This window comes from Gobius niger (genome assembly GCF_951799975.1).
Source record: "Gobius niger genome assembly, chromosome: 18".
Lineage (NCBI taxonomy): Eukaryota > Metazoa > Chordata > Actinopteri > Gobiiformes > Gobiidae > Gobius > Gobius niger.
Window position 1 is genome coordinate 15,622,546 of NC_136869.1, and position 22,423 is coordinate 15,644,968.

The window sequence follows — 22,423 nt, forward strand, 5'->3', positions numbered from 1 at the left end:
CATTTGCACTGTCTGCAGCAGTCAGCCAGTCCCTCCTGATTGGCTTCAGCAGAGACAAAAGTGCCATGTCTGTGTTTTCAATCATTTGAACGCGTGGAGTTATTGGGTGTGTTTTTGGGGTGTTTTACTGCCGTCGCATGAAGTACCAGGAGTTGTCGCCTGCAACATTGTGAGGTAATAAGCTGTTTCTGTCACAAGGGTCAGTGAGGCCAGTTTTATGACAGCAGATTACAGATACGAAAGAAAAAGCTAAAAAAAAATAATGAAGGGAGGGAGGCAAAATCCACTTTTTTTTTTTTACCATGTTTCTATGTTGTTCTCTCATCAAAAACATACCAATAGAGCTGTGCTTCGATCTGTGCATCTAATGTAAAGTAATCTCTGGAGCTTCTATCAGACTCCATTCAAACACCCAGCTCACCTGCCAGACTCTGCCAGATTGTTAGATCCGACACACGGTGAACTAGTTGGCTGCTCAGTTACTGAGTTTTTGGAATTCAACTTACCTGTCTCCTGTTTTCCCCACTGCCGTTGCCTACCTGGAGTACTTCTCACCTGAGAATTGCTGCCTGCTCCACCAAGACCAGCTGCCCCAACCACCCCCCTACTCACCTGTGCAATAAATTCTGCCTTTACCCTTTACCTCCTCCTTACCTTCCTCCGTTGTTGAGCCACAACAGACAGCTTCTCTTGAGGGCCTACGTATCCAGGAAATGCTGTCCTCATCTCTCAACCTCTTGCTTAGCTAAATCATTACATCACAAGTTAAAAACACTGGTCATCGTTCACTACAGCAACACAGACTTTTTTCCCCCCTCTGTCTCTTTGTTGAAACAGCTGCTCAGCAAAGGAGAGCAAGAGGAGAGGGGTGGGAAGGACTTACAGGAGATCATGGGAAAACCAGAAAGTGAAATTACTGGATATTTTCTTTCTATATTGCATTTTCTAACAAAGTGTAAGATAGTCAGTGTGTAAAGTGTAATACCGGCAAAAACCTTTTATAATATATTCAATTTCTTACTGTTACTTTCTGTATTTCAGTTTCCATCCGATATGTGGGACTTCTACTTTCAATCCACTCCAACCCGCCACAAATGTTCCACTGTCATTTATGACCGACTGAACACGGTTATGGGCAGACCATTTCATTTCATTGCCGCGCAGAGGCAAATGAGCGGTGACGACGAGGGCTCCCCAGTGACTGTAATCAAATGCTTTACATGAGTAATAGCTTTGGATGTGCGGCAGAAGAAGTCTGAAGGGGGACAGGGTCCAGCGGGGAGCTCTTCTATCCCGCAAACCCACCGTGGCGCCTTTCACTTTGATCTGTGCTTCTTTGGATTATCCAGAAAAAATGGGAAGTGACTCATCAGCAGTCGGTTTAACAGTGTCAGCTTTAATATAGAGCATTAATGAGCCTTGTCAGATGAGAGGCTGAAAGACCAGTCAGCATAGCTTTGATATCAGAATTGTACTTTTTACTTGATATGGGTTTTTAGTGTTGCGAAATGCATAAAAGATGACCCATGACTAAAATTAATGTTAAAACAGGTGCAGTTATGTTTTCAAGGATATATTATTTCTTCTATGTTTCAGTAATAACTGTACATTTAAAATAACATTGTAACTCCCCTCATTCACAGCTTGATGCAGTTGAAATAAAATGATGCACATCCACTTTTGCATGAGTGAAAATGTCACATAGCATTTGTCGGCCATGTTGCAATGTAATGAGACATGGGGGGATGGAACAAGACAGTTCAGACATCCAATAAACCGTTTTGCCACATTGAAAAAGTGGGACATTGCAGGTGGGGTGGGAGATAACGTCTGTGCAGTGCAACTAAAACGGGACTGGTGGTCGCCCTTCAAATGACTGCGATATTGTCCTCTACATCTGAAGTGCGGATCCAGTATAGCGCACGTGACAAACTTGGGTCAATAAACCTGAAAAGAGGAGGGCCAAGCAAACAAACAAACCGGCTGCCATGGCGATGAAGGCTAACACAAGATGAACACAAAACCAAGGATTACTGCCTATATCTCTGTCGCTGTGACTCAGAATGGATCTTTATAGATTTGCTCCTGTCATAGGGCTGCTTCACTTGTTTACCAAGAACCTTGGAATTAGGTGGTTTGTTTGTACTGAAAAGCGCATTCAGTCAAAGAACATACTCAATCACATAGTCATTCATTCACCAGTGTAGAGACACCAGAGATAAGGCGTGTTGAGGGTAGCACTGCACTGGAAGAGAGGGGATCGAAGCATTGAACTTTGTATCAACCAAAAGCCAAGAATGACCAGTTCAGAATAAAAAAAAGATATATTTTATTATCGTGAACATCAACATTACTCTTTCAGTCTGTTCATCCACATATACTATATGAAAAACACACATTTTTAAAAAGGACATAAATGAATTTGTATGGTGGGCGTAGCCTCTTCCTGGCCTGCAGGGAGCTTACTAAACCAGACTTCTTGTATAAACACTATTGAGAATACAAATATAAAACATAGCAGCATCTTTTCTAAATCTTACACAGATAAAGGCGGCATAAAAAAATAAAGCCTCATTTTTTTTTTTCTTCATAAAAAAACAGAAACACGATTCAAGAGCACCAGTAAAAATGTGCCAGATGATATGAAGGATCTCTAAGTGCCATTATATTTAACATATCGGACTTCTTTTATACACAGCTATTTGGATAAAAACGCACAAATAAAAGCAACACCACCATTGACAAGTATGTACAGCAATAGATAGAAACGGTGCATTTACACAAAAGAGTCCTGCTACAGATGACCGAACTCCACGTGTATGTTTTGGTTGTGTTGTCAAGGCGATGATCTTCAACCCCTGGAGTTAGTGGGAAACTTTTCAGTTTTGACAACGCTCTTCATTAGCACCTATTCACCAGCCGCAACAGAGTATGTAGCTTTAGTGCTAGGTTGTTGTTTTTTTCTTCTTCTTCTTTCTTTTTTTTGGCGGATCCCACTCAGATGACGGCAAACACCCGGAAGGCCTTACCCCCCGGAGGGTTTTGAAGGCTGCAAAAAGGGGCAAAGAAAAAAGAGTGAAAAGTCAGTCACAAAACACGGAGCTTTACAATGGACGAGATGACAGGATAGGGCTGAGGGTGAGGGAAACGCAAGCACGGGAGACTTCATGTGATAAACCCGACGAAGACATGATGTTGTGAAGGGATAGATGACAGGCAGACAGTAGGAGAAGTCACGCCGGCTGACAAAGATGAATGTGGCGACTAGAGACAAAGACGGAGGGGAGAAGTGAGGAGGGAGTGTGCAAGTCTGTCCTGCACCAGGGTCGCACTACAGTACCTGCCCGCAGTAAACCAATGGGAAAGAAGTTGTTAGCGGTTTATGTCATCTCAGTATCTAAACAAATGCATTCATGAGGTGTGGGAAGCTAAATTACTCTGTGCTTGATGATTGATGAAGCTCCAAAGTAATTTCATATTTTTTAAGTATGATAATTAACCTATTCTACAAATCTGAGAATCTGGAAAAACTCCTGACAAAATGTGGCCTTTTCATTTCTGAAAATGGGGCCAGGGTAGAGAGTATGTGGGTCACAGAGCAGAGGCTGGTACTTTAATTCTGGTCACTCAGGCTGGGTCCTTTCTTAGACCCAACAAGTGTGACGTGTGAATACTGTCTAATGTACATTCCTATTCCTAATTTATTGTGTTACTGTTAAGCAAACATTGACTGGATTTTTTCCACTTGAAATCAAATTTGAGAGAATATTGCAAAGTAATATCTTGTTCGTGCTGTTACCAATTTTAAACCTTTCTTTTCCTAAGTTAATCTTCTTAAAATTCCCTGTGCAAACCGATGATGTCTCTCATTTGCGAGCACATCACACAAATAGTGTTGAAGCAGTGCTGTATTCAAACTAGAACAACTTAAAATAGTATAATTGCTTTGTAGTAATCAAAATGACAAATCATGAGCCTAAAATATGCAAACTTTGCCTCATGCTGACATGTTGACAGTTACTACCTACTTGTCACATCAGACCAGTTTTCTAACAGATCCTTTATAAATAATACAGTATTTCTATAATTATATCCCTGCGACTCAGCCTCTTCACTCTTGCTTTGACAGAAACATGGTCTTATTGTGAGTGCTCTAATTGCCGTCTAATGAATTGTTTTAGACTAGAGGCAAGGCCTCCCATGTGCACAACATCAAAGCAGCAATCAACACTTTGCATCTTGAAAGGATTAGTTCCACAAGCAAAAGCCAAAGTGGATAAATCTACGTCGACCCGAGAGCAATTGATTTCTAAGCCCTCCTTATGCTTCAGAAAATCCACCTCTTCAGTTCTAATACGTAAACAAACATCTAAAACTTGTATTGTTTTTATTCTGTCATTCAGGGCACATATTGTTTGCAATTTCCTGTAATACCACCACATCTACTTGATACCAAGAATGCCGTACCTTTCAGAGGAAATTCCATTTTGATATGAAGCAATGTAATGTTTTCGCTTGTCCACCGGCATCACATCTATGTAACCTCCCACATCATTCCTGACGACCCCAGCGTGAACCGCAGCTCTGCAGATACTGGACCTCTACGGAGCAGAAAACACATGAAGGATAATCCGTTTCTCAACACAACATTGAATGAAATGAGCTCCAGTATGAAAAAGGTGAACTCACATCAGAGTATATTCTGGTTCCTATTACTCTTGAAATGCGGGGGTTCTCCTCTACACAGTTTCTTGGACAATATAACCTAAACAAAGCAAAGAATTTATCATTTATACATAACATTTACATGAGTATTCTGACTTCCACCCTGGAACATCACCAAATTACTTTCTTTGCTAAAATAGGCAGTCATATCACAAATAGTCTTTTATCATCTCTATAGAAGCTAAAGGAATGGTAAAACAGTACCTAGGGCAGTGTCTTGCTGGTTTCTGATAGGGACAAAGCACAGCTACTGTTGTCTCGCATGTAATAACTTGGACTGTGTGAACAAAACACATTCTTCAGTATGCCAGTATCAGAATATATTATCAGTATTGTATGTTTTGTCATATCAGTCTTACTTGACACTCTGGAAACTGTGAATGAATTAGCACTTTGGTATTTCCTGTAACACAGATAAGAGTAAATAATATGTGCCCATTAACATTGCAAAAAGATAAGTCAGTGCCTTGGAAAACGTTCTCACCCTAATGACTGCACCCCGTTCTTGTATGATTTGATGAAATAGTCTTTTCTTCCTTGTCTGCTCACATCTAACCATCCTCCATCGTTATCTATGACTCCGGCGTGTAGACCTGCCCGGCACACACTGGATTGCTGAAAAAGGCAGAAATGAGATCGACAACATTAGCACCATTTGATGATCTAGTCATAAACTGTAGTTTTTACTGAGCTAATACGGGTCTTTATTGATTAAATCACAGAAAGCCACAGCTCACCATTTCATAGTACACTGTGCCCACCACTTTCCCAGTGGCATCTAAACATCCAGCTGGACATTCATACCTAGACAAAGCAGAATGGAAACAGGAGAAGAAATCACTGAACAGAAAGCAAAAATACAGCAATTATTTTTTTCATTACTTTTACATAAATACTAGCAATTTTACCTTTTGGAAAAGTTATAGAGGTTACATTACACAAAACAGTGTTCAAGCATTGCATTCAATTTTCTATAACCCCACAATTAAAGCTTTTTAACCAAAACATGGCAATTGCATGAAACATACCAAATCTTTTGCGATTTTACACAACTCTGCGATGCTCACTGTTCATCAATATGACACTTGACTGCTCTCCACATTGCATGGTCATTTTGCATATCTTTTAAAAAATTTATGAAGATTGGAACTAGCAAAACAATGACCCTTGATGAGCACCCTATGTGGCTATTTTTTTTTTTTTTTACCTGTTGCATGTCGTTCCCTTGCACTGATCTCTCAACTTTGTGTCGCAGGTGAGAAGCTGAGCTGCAAAACAAGAACAACTTCTAGTTTTCTTTTGATTGAAAACCGCAAAACAAGAGAGAGAGAAGGATTCCTGCTACAAGGTGGTCAGCAGTGCTGAAAGAAGCGGCTCGGCTTACAGACTCGGGGCGAACGTGCAGCGAGAGGAAGCCATTTAAAAACCACAGCAAGCCCCTTTCAACCCTCAACCTTCTTCATCAGCCAAGAGCAAACACACACGTCTGCAAGCAAAGTTTAGCACGACTAAGAATCTGTCAACTTCAATCACTGTGATCCTCGACGATTTTGTTATTCACTTTTAACCATCTTTTTAAAACATAATAATATAATTAATTAGATATATCCTAAAGTAATATGTAATATATTTGGTTGTGCTTTATGGGCATTGCAATAGCGTAGTAGCATGGTAATTAACATGGAAACAAAATGATGCAATCTGCAGCCCTGTTTCCATATTGTTACCAAGACAAAACAGTTTTCATGTTAATTTACGGCCTCATACACACGTGAAATAAACCAGATGTCCTGTTCCCAAGAGTAATCACTATATAATTACCATTCAAAACATTGACTCTATTCTCATCTCACCCATAAAGTCCAAAGCGTTGCGGGTGATGCCGCACATCCATCACAGTCTCTTTGGTGAGCTGCCTTCAAGGAGCTGAACTCTCTCCCTTCCCTTCCCTCGCTCACTTCCAGCACCATAATCCCTCCCCCAATCCCACTAAGGGTTTGAGAATATATGACCATACTTTTAATCAAATGTATGTTATACATGTTCACAGTAATTGAAAATAAAGCTCAATGACTTTGACTGGACTTCTCACACTTTTAGTTATCAGGAAAGCTCTATCCTATTACATGCTATTATAATTTTGGAGTAGCTGTACTTTCACCTGTGGGCCATCTTCCCTCTCCACATTTGGCCAACTTAGTAACAACAATTCTCTTAAACTTGTCCTTCTACTGTTTTTACCGCTGTGAACCTCCCAAACCTAAAACCAGATCCCCCATTCTGAGCTGAAAGGAGAGCCAGAGTAAACAGTCAAATGGCAGCTTACACATCTGCTGTGTGTTGACCACCTCATTCCTGTGCAGGACCTCCGTTGGGGGCCTTGTGGGGGCCGGAGCCGGGGCGATCGGGGGGTCCGGTTTAGGGGCCCTTGGACGAGGTCGGGGGGCCTCGGGTTCGATGAAGTTGTTTTCCTCCGTTTCCTCGTGGTAAGGGTTGTAGCTGTCATCTGAAAGTGCCACATGTAATAAGCATTTTACTGAAGATTCATCAGGGTTACAGGACAAAGTGAGCCGCGGATGTTTTCTGAACGACAGTGAATGTAAAACACTTCATCTCTGAAACCTTCAATCTAAATATACATTATAATAGTAACTAGGAATGTGAGCAATTGAGGGCATCATCCACCAGGCAGAACATATTTTAGTGTAACTATTGCTTTTAGCACGAAGGATTACAGGGTAAAACTATTTCAATGATCTGTATGTCTTGTAGTAGTGGTAAAATTGTAATGCAACTTTTGACTAGAGGTATATTAACCTATAAAATTGTCAATAGGTTCCTCTTGTAAATCCAAATCCATCATGTTCCAAAATATGTGAACTCATTAGCATAACAGCCTCTAAACAAGTGCAACATTCACTGTCCTATTTATGTTTGTCCCCCTTTATGTGTCCCGGATCACCCAGTGGTCAGATTTGACGTACCTTTGTGGCAGAGGTTGTTCTTGCAGCCTCCTCCGTAACTGGGCGGACAGGCTGAACACGGCGTCCCGTGTTTGTATGGAGCATGACCCCACCAGTTACCCCTGTTCAAGTCACACACAAAACGCAAACAAAACATGTTTTTGTGAAAACAGAAACGAAAATATTAGTCACCTCTAACTTCAGACTTCTGACAGGCTTGCTCTGCTCTGTCACTCATGCAGCTGCCTATCATCAGAAAGCGTGCTTACTTTGGAGAATAGTTGCAGACGAGATAGACAGCCTTGGCCCATATCTGCCCCCAAACATTCATATTGTAGCACAAGTTGATGGCGCAGCCCACGCGGCTGCTGGTGGCCCACACGACCTAACGAATAATTTAAAAAGATGTGTGATGTTTGATACAGTAGATAATGCATGGGAACATAACATGGCAAAGTTTTTATGGGTACAATATGAAGAATTATGAGGGCAAATGGTAAAACTATTTAACCCATCCTTTGAATGGGGAAAGTACTTTTAGCATCATCAGTTTGAGAATGTAAAAAAGTATTCATGTGTATTACCTGTGTGTAGTGGGTACAAACTGGGCCGGAGCATCTGAAGGGACAGTAGGGGTTACACTCTTGAGGGTAAGGGTAGGAGTAGTCTTTCACTTCATCGTACCACGCCTGGACATGAAATGTGGGAGGCTGATACCTGCAGAGATCACAACAAAGCTGTCAGTTTGTGGATACGCAGGAGAAAAAAAAAATTAAGCTTCAGTAACTACAATTACAATACTACATCAGATGCTTTTATTTGTACATCTTGAATTATGACGTGACCAGATCAAGAACATTCTCATTCAGAATGGTTGAGCAGTACAACTCTGCATAGCTGTAGTCACCTTCCCCAGTGAGCGCCCAGGTTCTGTCCGATCTGAGGCAGGAGTCCTGCAGGACCATGCTCCCAAAGGCAGGTCTCAGCCCATTCCTCTGCTGAACGCTCCAGTTCAGTGTCCCAAACCTGCAACAGAAAACAAGTACAACAACACAGGATTATTATAACGTAAAACTAAACTAAACTTTGGAATGTGTGGATTTCTTTCACACTAAAGATTTTAAATGCACAACACTCCATTGAAAGACTCCACAATATGAGTAAAAATATGTAGCATTTTTCAGCTGTCACTGTCAATATAATAAAAAGGCCTCGCAACCTGATACTGACATTATGGTTTACTCCAAATTTTGAGCAATGCTGACTCTGCACAAACCCTTCTCTTCGCTGCTCAGCTGACTTCCCGCAAATGGGTTTTCCCGTAATATTGGGTGTTATTCCAAAAATGCCAAAAGCTGTTTTACCTCTTAAGTAATAACTTCCATATGGCCCTGCTGGTGTGATGTGAACTAGTGGCTTACTGGCTTCTGCTTGTATTTCTCCACTGTCTTTCTGAATTGGCCTCCTATGCTGCAGGTTTGGCTCAAGTTAGATACTAAAAGGATCATATTGCCTTTTGAGGGTTTTTTTTAAGAATGCAATGAGTGTCCTTCCTTTCTGTTGGCCTACATTTGACCATAGAAAATGCTACAATAACACCCGATACAATTACTCTCAAGGACGCAATTTGATGCTTAAAATGGCAAAGGGCCACTTTTATCGCTAAAATGGGACATTTTCAAGTTCATTGCACAATGCAATGAATTTGTGCAAGTTCATTTTAGTTGCGTAGTAGAAGTTTCTAAAATGTCGTCTGCTGGACCGGGTTGTTTTGAGTTGAGGGCAAACAAGTTTATTTGTAGAGCACAATTAACCCTCGTGTTGCCTTCGCGGGTCTTTTAGACCCGCTGGTATGTTCCTGGCATTTGGATGCAAGGTGACACAAGGGGGCGCTCTTCCAACCTTCTCAGTGTAAACGTGAGTTGACTTTCTTCAGAGTGAGACTTTAGGTCAGACACCATGAGTGACAGTAACATGACGCTAAATACAGTGAGCTCTTTGTTTCCAGTAAAAAGGCTGAGGCCTCATTGCTCTTCAGTCACAGACTGAGAAGTGAAGAAGGAAGTCATGGCGCTTCTGCTTTAGACAGAACTTCAGACTTCTGCTGCATGTAAGAGTCATATCATTTTCTGAAACTCAAATCTGTAGTAAATACGTAATATATGGAAAATCATTATTACAATTACAAAAAGAAGAATATTTGAAAATCCTGTATCTAATCAAAGTTTTTTAATTGTATTTGCTCTCATTCTAAAAAAGAAAACCCAAACAAATCCTCACCATTTGTATCTGCTGTAAAGTCATGTTTGTCCCAGTTACTCTGAGTCGTGGTGGGTCATGGTGGACCATGACAGATGTGGACAGGACTGCGGTAGATCTACTTTTACTTTGGAGAAAATAGTTACCATAGTAACTGTTGAAAAAATGAACCTCATGAGCTTCTTCTGTAACATCTGTTCACATCAGTCCTGCTGCACCACGACTCAGAGGAACTGGGACAAACATGACCTACAGCAGACACAAATGACCTGGGTTTGTTTTTTTGTTTTTTTTAGAATGAGGGTAAATAAAAAAAAACTAATTTTTTGATTAGATACATGATTTTCAAATATTTTTCTTTTTGTAATTGTAAAAATAATTTTCCATATATTATGTTTCTACTACAGATTTGAGTTTCAGAATATGATCAATCAATCAAACTTTATAAAGCGCTTTTCATACCAAAAGGTATCACGAAGTGCTTTACAGATTACAACATTTGATATGATATGACATGACTCTTACATGCAGCAGAAGTCTGAAGTTCTGTCTAAAGCAGAAGCTCCATGACTTCCTTCTTCACTTCTCAGTCTGTGACTGAAGAGCAATGAGGCCTCAGTCTTTTTACTGCAAACAAAGAGCTCACTGTATTTAGCCTCATGTTACTGTCACTCATGGTGTCTGACCTAAAGTCTCACTCTGAAGAAAGTCAACTCACATTTACACTGAGAAGGTTGGAAGGGCGCCCCCTTGTGTCACCTTGCATCCAAATGCCAGGAACATACCAGCGGGTCTAAAAGACCCGCGAAGGCGACACGAGGGTTAATGCACAAGGCAATTCAAAGTGCTTCACAGTTGAATGAAATAACAAGAAAGCAGATCAAATCGGCTTCACCGTGTTTAGTCCTGACTCTGGGAACCACCAGGAGACCCTTCCCTGAAGTTCTCAGAGCGGAGATGGTTCATACGGCTGTAACATGTCAGAGATGTACTTTGGTGTTGAACCATTAAAAAACGTGTACACAAGCAGAGCTGTTTTAAGTTCTATTCTCTGAGCGACAGGAAGACAGTGCAGAGACCGGAGCACTGGACTAATGTGGTCGTATTTCTTGGTTCTTGTCAGGACTTGAGCAGCAGGATGTACTGCAGCTGTCAGACAGGTGTCTTGTCACTTCACAAAGAAAGGCTTTTTCTGTTCTCATGAACCAGCAGAGGAAGCCTGTTCCTATTGCCTTTGTGAAGAGGAGCAACGTCCTCAACTCAAACAGTCCGTCCAGTTGACGTCTTTGGAAACACTATTTATTTATTATTATATATTTTTTATTTGGTCGGGACAGTGCATGTTAATGAACATACAAGGGTCTGTACTCTCTCTTCTTAACTATTTACATGTTTGTGCTTTGGCATCCTACATCTGCCAATCTGCATTATTATGACTACCTGTTAACCATTCCCAAAAGAAATAAGTGCTGCTCTTTTCATTACAGTTAAAAACACACCAACAGCCCACAACAGGATGTCTGCAGCGCCGCAAATGAACTGTTAAGTCTGAGCAGGTTCTCGCAGACTTCGACTTCTGGGAATCTAGACGACTTTATGTGTTTGTTTAAATCAATAATGTAGAGAATAGTGTGATTCTGAGGTAAACACCCCTCTATGTAAGGTTAATTGCTTAGCTTACCTCTGCGGAGATAAACACCGTAATCTATACAGAAGGGCTTACGCGTTTGAGAATGTTGTTACGTCTAATGGAGCTAAAACAGATTGACGAGTGGTTATCAGTGAACCTGTTAATTGGAGTTTTTTTTTTTTTCACTTTGACTTTCTCTAACAAGATGAAAAACACAATGAATGCTTGCACTGATAAGGAGGCTGAGTTGTGATAATTGTTATGAGGTCACAAAGGCACAGCACACCAAGCTAGTTGTTTAACAGTGGGCTAGCACAGCGATGCAGATTGAAATGATATTAAACTCTCGATATATGTAGGGTCAATGTGGTGGAATCACAAACCAAAACGATAAAAAAATAGCTATTAGTGGAGACGACATTTACAGCATAATGACACTTGTGGTTATTGCTATGGAAGCTGAGATTTGATAGCAGAAAAAGCTATCAATCCATCTTCTGGAGTCTATCCCAGCAACTTGGACTGAGACATGGCGGACAATCGTTCTTGCCAATCACCTGCCTGCATCACACTAATGTAAACAAATGTCAAACTCCGTTGGTACTAAACAACAAACTAGGGTTTCATTTTTGTGGTCGCAAACATAAATGAGTAGTCTTTTCTTGCATCCATCTTTGCCTCCGTGTTGTGAAATATCCCAGATTGCAGCCTCCTTTACTTATCCACAGTTAGGACTCAACACGCTGCCCACTGGCATTTAACACCTAGTGGCTGGATTAAGCTTTTAAGTCCAGAAAAAGGTAGTACAAAGTCTCACAACCTGTCAGCCACAGCGGTGCAGCACAGGGAGTCAAATAAAAAGAGCAGTGGGTTTGCAGCCTTGGGAGCCGGGATAAAGCACAGCCGTCTTGTCAGGCCGCTGTTGTTTGCACAGTTACGCAGCAGGAGAGGCCTAGTAACCAGGACCCCCCAACCGCGGGACCCCTCCCTCCTGACCGCACTCCTGCCAGGGGCCCTGAAGAAAAACACCTCGGCTGCTACACTCTTTCAGCACCGCGCACCCTGCATTGTTTATTTCGCTTAACACTTCATTTGGGACGATTTTTTTCTTTTTTTTCCCCCCCCTCGTCCCTGGTCATCTGGTTACATTCCAAACTCTATGGAGGGGTACTTCCTTTGCACGTCCGGCTTTCCTGCTCATAATCAATAAGGCATGCAGCGGAGCACTAAAACCAATGAGTGATATATAGGTCAGCTGGATTCAAGGTATTAGTGCGCCCAGGTGGTGTTTTGTCAAACTCAATTACACCTGCTGCTAGTGAGAGTTTGAGATTGGCCATTTTCCAGCATTATCGTCAATGAGCTGAATCCAACAATAAGTTTTGAGAAAGATTTTACCAAGACCAAGATTGCACTAACTTTTCATCAAGATCTTGAAGTAATGATGGGAGAATGTGCAAAGCCCTCTCCAGCATGTACCAAAGATTCTCAATGGGGTAAAGATCTGGACTCTGTGGAGGCCAATCCATGTGTGGAAATGATGTCTCATGCTCCCTGAACCACTCTTTCACAATTTCAGGTGAATCCTGCCATTGTCATCTTGGAATACGCCCGTGCCATCAGGGAAGAAGAAAGATGGAAAAACCTGGACATTCAGGATGTTTAAGTCGTCGGCTGATTCTCATTCTTTGGGCACATAGTAGTACTGCAGCAAACCCAGGTCAGTTAGTTCAGTCCAGGTGATGGCTTTGTTTTGGTCAAACAGTGTATGACCCAATGAATACGCATATGTTGTTGTACTGTCCAAATAAATGCAACCTTTCAAATTTGTTAATTGCAAACATCCAAATGATGATTAATCGTGGCGCCCCTCAGCACTGAATTACAGCTTTTCCACGAGTTCTTGTGGAAGGAGTTAAAAATTGATTGGAGTGCAAGCCCTATAACTAATATGCAATACCAATTTACTGTATTGTGAATATTTACCTGTTTTCATTCAGAAGTTGTCCACATTCTGATAGTACACATAATTATGATGGCTTTTTCCATTACATTTTTCTCTTTCCAGTTTTCCCGTCATCATCAATATCCTAGCACTCTGCGGATTATTTCATACAAGTTTTAAACCTGATGCACCCTTTTGAGGGCAGCAGGGTGAGTGCAGGCTTGAGCTGTGGCTTTTCCATAAGCACACTAAACACTGAACTATCATTTCTGTGCAAATGGGAGCTGTCATAAGTTTTCTTTTCCTGTTTAATCCCTTTTTTTTTTTTCTTGCACAGTAGCAATTCGTTGGAAATTTATATGTCTAGACATGACTTACATCTTATAAGACACTCTATTGAGCCAAATAAAGATGACCAATGGCTGCTGCCCGCTCTAAATTAAGTGTAACCTGGAAGAAAAAAAGAAAAAACATCAATGCAGCATGCTCCAAAACCACTAACACCACCGGCACCTCGGGCCAGTTGCCCAGCACAACTAAGGTAAACAAATCGTGGCAGGTTTTCTCCCATGATGCATCTGTTTGTCTTGCGGCTCTTCAAAAACTCGCATGTCTCTGCCTATACCTGTGGGTCAACTTTAACCGCTGTCCCGCTGCACTGAGGACGCATTGATGTTTTTGGCAGTAGTGCGAACGCTTATCCAGGATTTTTTGGGGCCTCTCTGTGTTGTATAATGACAGAATGGGAACGGAGCCATAGGGATAACAGACGGAGGGAGGCAGAGAGGAAACAGATGAAGTGGGAGGAAAAAGTGGGATTTCAACTGATGTTATCGAAGAGACTGAGAGATGAAGCGACAGAGGCTCGCTGAAACTTTGGTTTGGTCCACGTTTATTGATGACAGAGAAGTTTCTATTTGCACAGAGCAGGGGAGGGCGATGCTGTCAATATAATATATTACTGGAGAATAACCAAAGTTTTAACATAAAGACCATACACACCATGTGAACTGCACTGTCATTTTTAGAGTAGGTTTATTTAAGGATTAGAACTGGTATCATAGTGCTAACATTTTTCAAGTCATAATCCAAGTATTATGACTGATATTTTATAATTGCAAAAGCCTGTTCAGTAGCACCGTAAAATTATTTAATTTGCATTTTAGCTGCATACACTATGAGTTGTGCACCTGTGCAGTTGAAACCATCAATACAATTGACAATAATTATGTACATTTAATTATCAGTGCTTGGACAATATGTTGAATTTCATCAAATGCATCTGCAGTTATCCTAACTCTCCCATAATGCTATTGCATTATATCTATACTCCGCTGATATTGCACTCTCTTCTTTTCTCCAAACCCACTGTCCTCTTGTTGCTTGCCTCTCCGTACTTCACCCCTGGGTGCCCCTGCAGCTAAAACAGCCAGCCAACTGTAACAGGAGACAGTGGAGAAGGAGCTGTGTGCCGCTGGCTCAGCATTTCTCCTCTGGAGTTTGCCTGTGCCAGCAGGCTGCCAGAGCGCTCCCCTCTGCGCACACACCACATGAGGGGCCGTTAAGTCTAACCTCTCAATTATACAATTACACAGTCCAGCAATTGCCCCCAGCAGGAACTGTTTATTTGCCATAACCACAGAATAAGCCCTTTGTGTTCAGGGTCTTTAAGTCGAGATGAAACAGTGATAAAACTCATTACCTGCACTCTGTATTGATTTCCAAGCCCAAAAGTACAGTTCATGGCCATGGGCTGTAGCGAACAAGCCATTCCGTTATTTGGAGAAGTTCCAGATGGTTGACTATGAGATTTTCACTAAGTGCGTGCGTATATGCATGTAGTGTATAGGCTTGACAGGGAAGAGGAGGGGGGTCCAGCTGGTAAAATAAGCCCCCGGTGATTCTAATTGCTCTTGAAATGTGATACGCTGCTCTACGCACACGTGATGGCTAAAGGATAAAGTCAAACAAATCTCTAAGCATGAGTAAGAAAAAACACAGTGGTAATGTGATCGTTGGCAGGTTTGCTGGAATTTAGTTCTGGCAAAGCAGCGCTAGTCACATGGTTCCGCTTGACTTATGTGTGTAGAAATGGGGAGGGGGGGGGGGGGGAGTATTTGGAGGTGTTTAGGAAATGTTGGCATACTGATTGTGACCAAGCCAAAAGGGACAAGTGCCAGTCAGTCTGGTGGTGGCGACTGGGTCAAACTATATGACCTGCACTGGAGGAATTTTAAATGGGGTCACGACTTGGAGGGTTTGATAGTGCCCATGACGAGAGCAAGAATAGCAAAATTGCATAAAAGAAATTTCTATCAGACACTATATTGTGATTGTGTGTCCTATATGTGCACTTTTGGTCAATTTAAATACACTGAAATCAAGCAAGATATTTTGTTAAGTATGTTGTCTTTTCAACCCAATGCAAAAACAATTATCTTTGTCTGTTCCAGTTGCCTGCACTGTGTGACCCCTAGTTCAAATATTTATATAATGCACTTGCCTGAGGGTTATTTTTGAGCTTCATTTGGAAATAAAGAAATACCACTTGTTTCCAAAACAATTAATTCCATGCACTATCCCTTTGTAATGTTTCTGAATGTATTCATTGTTACTTACCATGTACTCCATGTTGGATGCTGGGGGGTACACCTGTCCCCGGAGCTTGTTGTGCAGGTCCAGGATGAGCTGTGCATCACTGTCTGTGATGGCCCTCTTGCCCCTCTGCTTGGCCTTCCACGCGTCTCCATCCTCATCCATGTACTTGTCCAGCATCTCCCCCAGGCTGGAGTTGAACGGCAGTGCGAAGGACACCGGCATTTGGATAAGACAGAGGAGTAGCATGGACCTGCACTCAGGCCAGTGAGCAGACAACAACCTCATCCTGGTGGCTGGGGGGGGGGGTTAAAGCTTGTCTTGAAGGGATGGATGGAGGGTGTAGGCCTGTCTGGGATATCAGTATGCCACTTGTTGAGGTTTAAGGTACTCTATGCAGAAAAGAATGGGTCAAAATCAATGAAAGGTTACAAAAAATAAGGGGCAACTGTGGAAGATCCTATTCCATGACTCTCTAATGACATAATGAACAATGATTTGGGTTAATTTTAAGTTAGGCGGTGAATGTGTTATGTAGAGCTTGCGTTTAGTCAATTAGAACAAGAAAAAAAAATGCCTTACAAACATGCAGAAAAAATGTTCTGGCACCTGCAGGAACCCCAAAACAGGCTAGGCTAAGATATTACAAGTAAAATGCAAAGCTAGAAAAGTGCCAAACAATATAAAAACGTGCACTGTTAGCAATAAAAATCAAATGCAAACTTACTTTTTGATGAGAGCTCGGGCGCAAGTCTAAATGAGCCTATTAACTGCAGCAGGGGGGGAAAACGCAAAGTTAGCTGAAAAGTGCAGAGTCGTTTGTGTAGCGCGAACTTTAGTCGCTGCAGAGAGGAATGAGGCTGTGTGGATGTTTCTTCTGCCGGGATCACACTCCAAAGCCGCTAAAGCATCACTTGTGCACACTTTATCCCTAACTTTGGTTTCACTCTGGGGCGCCGCCTCTGACCCCGCCTCTGCAAAGGTTGGATACGTCCCACTGCCCCTCATGGCTTATTGCACAAAAACGCACCAGGCAGATGCGTTTTTCTCCCCCCATTTGTTTATTCTTCTACTATAAATACCTTAATATTGCCACGAGCAATTCCTACATGAGGGAGACCGGGGCTGGTTGTAACGCTTTTTATCTGGGTGACCAGAAGTCCCAATTTACCCAGGACAGTCCCAGTCTTGAATCGTCTGTCCCATGTCCTCTTGGATTTCTCCAAAACGATTGAAATTAGAAACTTCATGGATTTTGGCCATATGTGCATCAAACACAACATTTATTTGATAGAATTAATTAATATGTCAAATCTGGTCACCCTAATGTAGAGTCCACGAATCACACATGAGTGGATATTTTGTTTGTTTATGTTGTAGTTCCATAAGTTGCTCGTGGTGGGGTTGGCTGGCTGTAACATTTGTCCTGGGCAAACAACTTTACATTGGCCCTGGACTCTCAATTACTTGGTGAGATCAGATCGACCGTAACACGTGATTAAAACGTCTTTTTTTATATTATTTTATGGTCTGTTGTGAAAACTTGAGGGTTATGACAGTAAATATTATTTTTCAAAAACAGGGAAATTGACTGTGACCGTGTGCCCTGTATGTGGGGCAGGTTGTCGCACAAAAGGTTGGTCCTCTACGCTACATATAAAATTGATATTATCATAAAAATATACACACAACAACACACAATTTCAAAACTAGACAAAATTGATTGATTGATTGAACAGCGAAAACCTATGTTATTTGGGGTAATGAAAAGTCATAGCGCCCCTTTGAGTGGCTTTTAAACGCAATGTGACAACCAACCCTTGTGACAAACAGCCCCTGGTTGTGATTTAACATAATCAAACTTACATTTTAGATGGCTCCCAAACTTTACACACCAGGCTGGTTGATATAAGAAACAGAAGCAGTAGCTCAGTGGTTCCCAACCTTTATTATCACTTAAAAGTGCTGGTCCCCTGCTTGGGAAACACTGCTGTAGCAGCACTGACTGTAATAAGTTTGGCCTCATTTTTAAAACAAAATAATCTGTAATGTCTTTATTTCTATCATGTTAAGCTTAAAACATTGTGACCTATAATGGTGCTCCACTTTACTCCCAGATCCTTTAACCTAATCATAACCAGACCCTGCTGCTTTATCGGGGTCTGGACTCCCAGAATTGGCCCCAATCCGTGGAGCCCTAACCGCTTACAGGTGACTTCTTTGGGGTGGATTAAAACACAAAACCCTCTCTGTGTTAATTTCAGGTCCCGCGTTCGTCGTCAACGTTTCCTCTCGTTTTTGAACCGCCCTTGTTCCCTGTGACTGTAAACACGGACCCGGCAAATTCCAGATATTCTTCTGTGCTCTGGTCATTTTCACTGGAGCCCTGGCCCAGGTGGAAACAGTAGCTAATAGGCCACGGCAGCTGCCCCCCGCACACGCTTTCCACAATCAACAACCCTCCACTGTTTTCATCTGACAAACGTAATAAAGGCACACACAGCCAGCCATGCAACAGTCTGCCTTTTTAATTAGCCTGTTTCTATGACAACCAAATGTTTTATAATTGGCATGTTTTTGTTTTTTTACCTGGACACGTGAGCTGACTTGGAACAAATGCATAAATCAATTTGTAGTTCAAAGGGGGATTGTTTCATTGTGGTTGCCATGTGTGTTATTTCGCATAATTTGCTTTTGTCGATCTGCAGAGTGCCACACAGTCCTTCACGGAAACATTCTTTAGAAACAGAACCAGTGCGACTTTCTATCAATATCAACATCATCATCTGTAAACTGAGGGAATTGAACCATTCACCTTAAAATACAACATTGAGGTAAAGCAAAGGAAGATTTTCACAATAACAAATAAACAAGAAGAGTCACAGTAGTGTTTCTTTAACCTCTTTAACCTCTTACTTGCCGTAAGGGTTAGGTTTAGGGTCAGAGGTCTTGGCTTTCAAATGAGGCATCACACTTGCATATACGCTGTACAATATCCTGTCAGTACGCTTTGAGAGTTGGATATGCATAACTCTAACCCTAACCTTAAATTGGTAGGTAAATTAAAACAATTTTGATTATTGGCACAGTCGCTCTTAAAGGAACAGGCCGCCGTTTTTCCATACTGAGATATGTTCTTGCCTGAGCTTAGACGAGTTGATATGTACCTGTCTGGTCTTTGTTGTTAGCATTTGGCCTCTCCCTATGTATTCATATACAGTAGCTCCAAACGGGGGTGGCGTTTGAAGCTACCACGCTCTTCCAGAGTCCAGACGGGTACTTATCAACTTGTTTAAGATCAGCTAAGAACATATCTCAGTATGGAATAACGGTGGCCTGTTCCTTTAAGACCCCAAATTACTTTTTGTGTACACATTCAGTAGGCTTCACTGTTTGCATCAAGGGTTTGAGACAAGTAGAATTACCTCAATTCTTTGTATGTTTTTTTTATATGAATTGACAGTAAAGTGATCTTTAATCTTGAACTTTTTATATTCGCACCCCTGTAGTCACAATTGTAGATCATTGTCATTGGGCAAGACACTTTTCCCACAGATTGGCAGCCTCTCTTCTGTTAGCCAATAAAGCTTAATTTCACACAGAACACTGCATTTCCTCAAAATTGATTCATGCATTAATCTTAAGCTGTCAAAAACTATGAAAAAGTGTTTTGTCAAGGGCCCATAACCCACTGAAAATGGTTGTTATCCCAAACCCATCGAACCAGTACAGTTTCTCTCATGATTATGTTAACCTAACCTCTGCATCACTGACAAAGATCATTCATGGTGACCAATATCACAAGTCTGAACTCCTCTTCCTGGGTCAGTAGTAGCACCCCTCCCCTCTCTGCGGTCAAACAAACCCCCCCTCTCCCGCCCCTTGCTTCCTAACACCACAGCTGAAATAGCAACAGTCCTGCTTTTGCTTATAACTCCCTGGAGGATCACAGCGGGCCGAGCAAAGTCATCCATCTGCTGCTGAATTAATGCTGCTCTACATTTGGAGTGTGCAGTACATGGAGGTGCATTTGGAAAATATACATTCAGCTGAAACTTGGCGTTTTCCCAGCTGTCCGTAAATATTTGATGGTTTATTGTAATATTTTTTTTCTTTTCTTTTTTTTTTTTTTTTACAAAGGGCTATATGACGACCCAGGTGGTCTTAACAAAAAATGTAGAAATATGATCTCTCCTTCAACCAGTGCAATATTGTTGTTGTGACCTTGGGCAAGACACATAAGTGTGAATATGGAGGAGGTGTGTGGTGGCGGTTGGAGAGGCACAGGCGCAGATTGGCTCTCTTTCTTTCTTTTAATAATAATAATGCGTCAAACTTTTTTGGACACTCAAAGACAAGGTCAAAACGTGGAAAGAAAACAACGCCGACAAACATGAAGAAAAAAAACTGTTTGAACATGTGAAGCCCATTCACAACAGGGGCGGATCTAGAGGGGTGGCACAGGGTGGTAGCCTCCACCCCTTGTAAAGGTCTTGCCACCCCAGCTGCTACCACATTGACGTCAGCCAGGTTTTGTCCTTGTCTGGAACTGTCTAAATTCTAGTGTAGTCATCAACCCAGCACTTTATAGATGCATTGTTTCAAGGACTAGATGCAATCCAGATCTTCAAAGCCTGATTCATTTAATAGTTTTTTTTAGACATTGTAAAATGTGTTGCCACCCTAGAAATGATCCCCGTGATTTTTTTTTTCTACATCCGCCCCTGCTTTGCAATATTAGTTCCCCTTATATAATTTCTGTTTTGTTTTTTTCATTGACTAACATCTGCCAGTCTTCATATTCCAACTTAGCCCTGTGAGGCCATCAGAACCCCCCAAAAACTGCTTTATTCAGTTCAGGACTATGATGAGGATATTTGGTAGAATTCTGGGTAATATAGAATTGTTGGGTCGTGATGGTTTCAAGTGTCCAAATGTGAAGGCAAAAGAACACAATATTTGATTTGGTACGACACCACAAAAGCAATGACACACAATTTCTATTACTTTCATGTATAAGCTCCAGGTGGTCATAATGCTACGCCTGATCAGTGTATGGGCTCAGTATCTAGCAATGAGACAAAGAACCATGATTGCTGTGCTCAGTGTTCTGACCCAACTGTAAAAACAAATATTTATCAACTGATGTGGGATTTTGATGATTTATAGTGCAATAAATCAGGACATAAACTGTAACTGTCAACCAAGGCTATGATGAAGATCCCTCACAAGATCTGCCAGTGAATACATACAGTGCGCACCCGAGGGAGCACAATATAAATGTTTCTATGCCTCTTACACATTTATGCTTCTTCGTTTCACCCGAGGATCATTTCTTCTCTCGTGCTTATTTTTCTTGTCCTAAATCACCCATGTCCAGTGAAATTCCCAAGAGCCAGAAACTAAATACAAATTCAAGTCGTTGAGCAACATTTTATCAAACTTTCTGATAAAACTCACCAGAAGCCATTTATGGGAATTGGTTTCACTGTAAAGAAACCCGATGAACTTAAGACTGAGAAAGCAGTATTTGTGCCAAAGATCCAAATAACACAATGCAATAGAAGCCTCAAACACAAACCACCAATTCTCCTTGCACACACGCAGAGAAGAGAGGAGAGAGGAGAGGGGGGAGACTTGTGTGTTTTCTGCGGCATCGCTCCCTAATGGGTTTGGTTGGGGCTGGATTGAGGTCACGGCGCTGGAGCAGAGTCTGGGGGTGAACACGGGGCTAAAGTGCATCAGGGCGAGTTGGCGCACTGACAGTCAAAGCGCGTCGCTCCACAGACGGACATGACCGCGTCAGCGCGTTTCACAAAGACGACACTTTCTCATGAGCAGGATGCAGCCCGCTTCTGCCCTCTAGTGGGCAGTAGCTAGCATTGCACATGTATTCGAGTACCCCCAATGTAGCTGAATGAATTTTTTTTTAAACTGATGGAACTGTACATTTTCAATCAAGTTGCCTGCTTCACTAACTTGGTTTCAATGTAGACTATAAACTTCTAATAAAGAGTATAATTCTCTCTAAAGCTTAAAAAAGGGCTCAAACTGGGTTAATGCATGGTCAGTGGTCTGTCTAGCGTGAATGAACTATAAATCCTTCACAGTTCAGTGCCTGAAATTGAAATAATGGACACTGGATTGGGGGATTATGCTAGAATTGGCGTAAATGAGATCAGAGAGGGTCTAAATTGTGGGTTTACTTTAGCCTACTGGCTTAAACGCAATCCACAAGGTTCATCTTCTTTGATTGAATGATTGGCTTAAAAACAAAACAAGAAATGTAAAGATGAGGGTGTTCCC

The 22,423-nt window shown here is 41.7% G+C and overlaps 1 protein-coding gene across 1 annotated transcript; it reads right to left on the minus strand.

Annotated features, from left to right (window-relative positions):
• Positions 1 to 2,685: 2,685 nt before the first annotated feature.
• On the minus strand, positions 2,686 to 16,475 carry LOC306977484 (cysteine-rich secretory protein LCCL domain-containing 1-like). Its single transcript, XM_079575823.1, has 14 exons — positions 16,142 to 16,475; positions 8,596 to 8,714; positions 8,273 to 8,405; positions 7,958 to 8,073; positions 7,710 to 7,810; positions 7,052 to 7,231; positions 5,933 to 5,993; positions 5,463 to 5,529; positions 5,210 to 5,340; positions 5,085 to 5,128; positions 4,930 to 5,002; positions 4,690 to 4,765; positions 4,468 to 4,601; positions 2,686 to 3,049 (listed from the first exon to the last, which is right to left on the minus strand). The coding sequence occupies exons 1-14, from the start codon at positions 16,403 to 16,405 to the stop codon at positions 2,998 to 3,000; spliced, it is 1,551 nt and encodes a 516-aa protein (XP_079431949.1). The 5' UTR covers positions 16,406 to 16,475; the 3' UTR covers positions 2,686 to 2,997.
• Between the last annotated feature and the right edge of the window lie 5,948 nt (positions 16,476 to 22,423).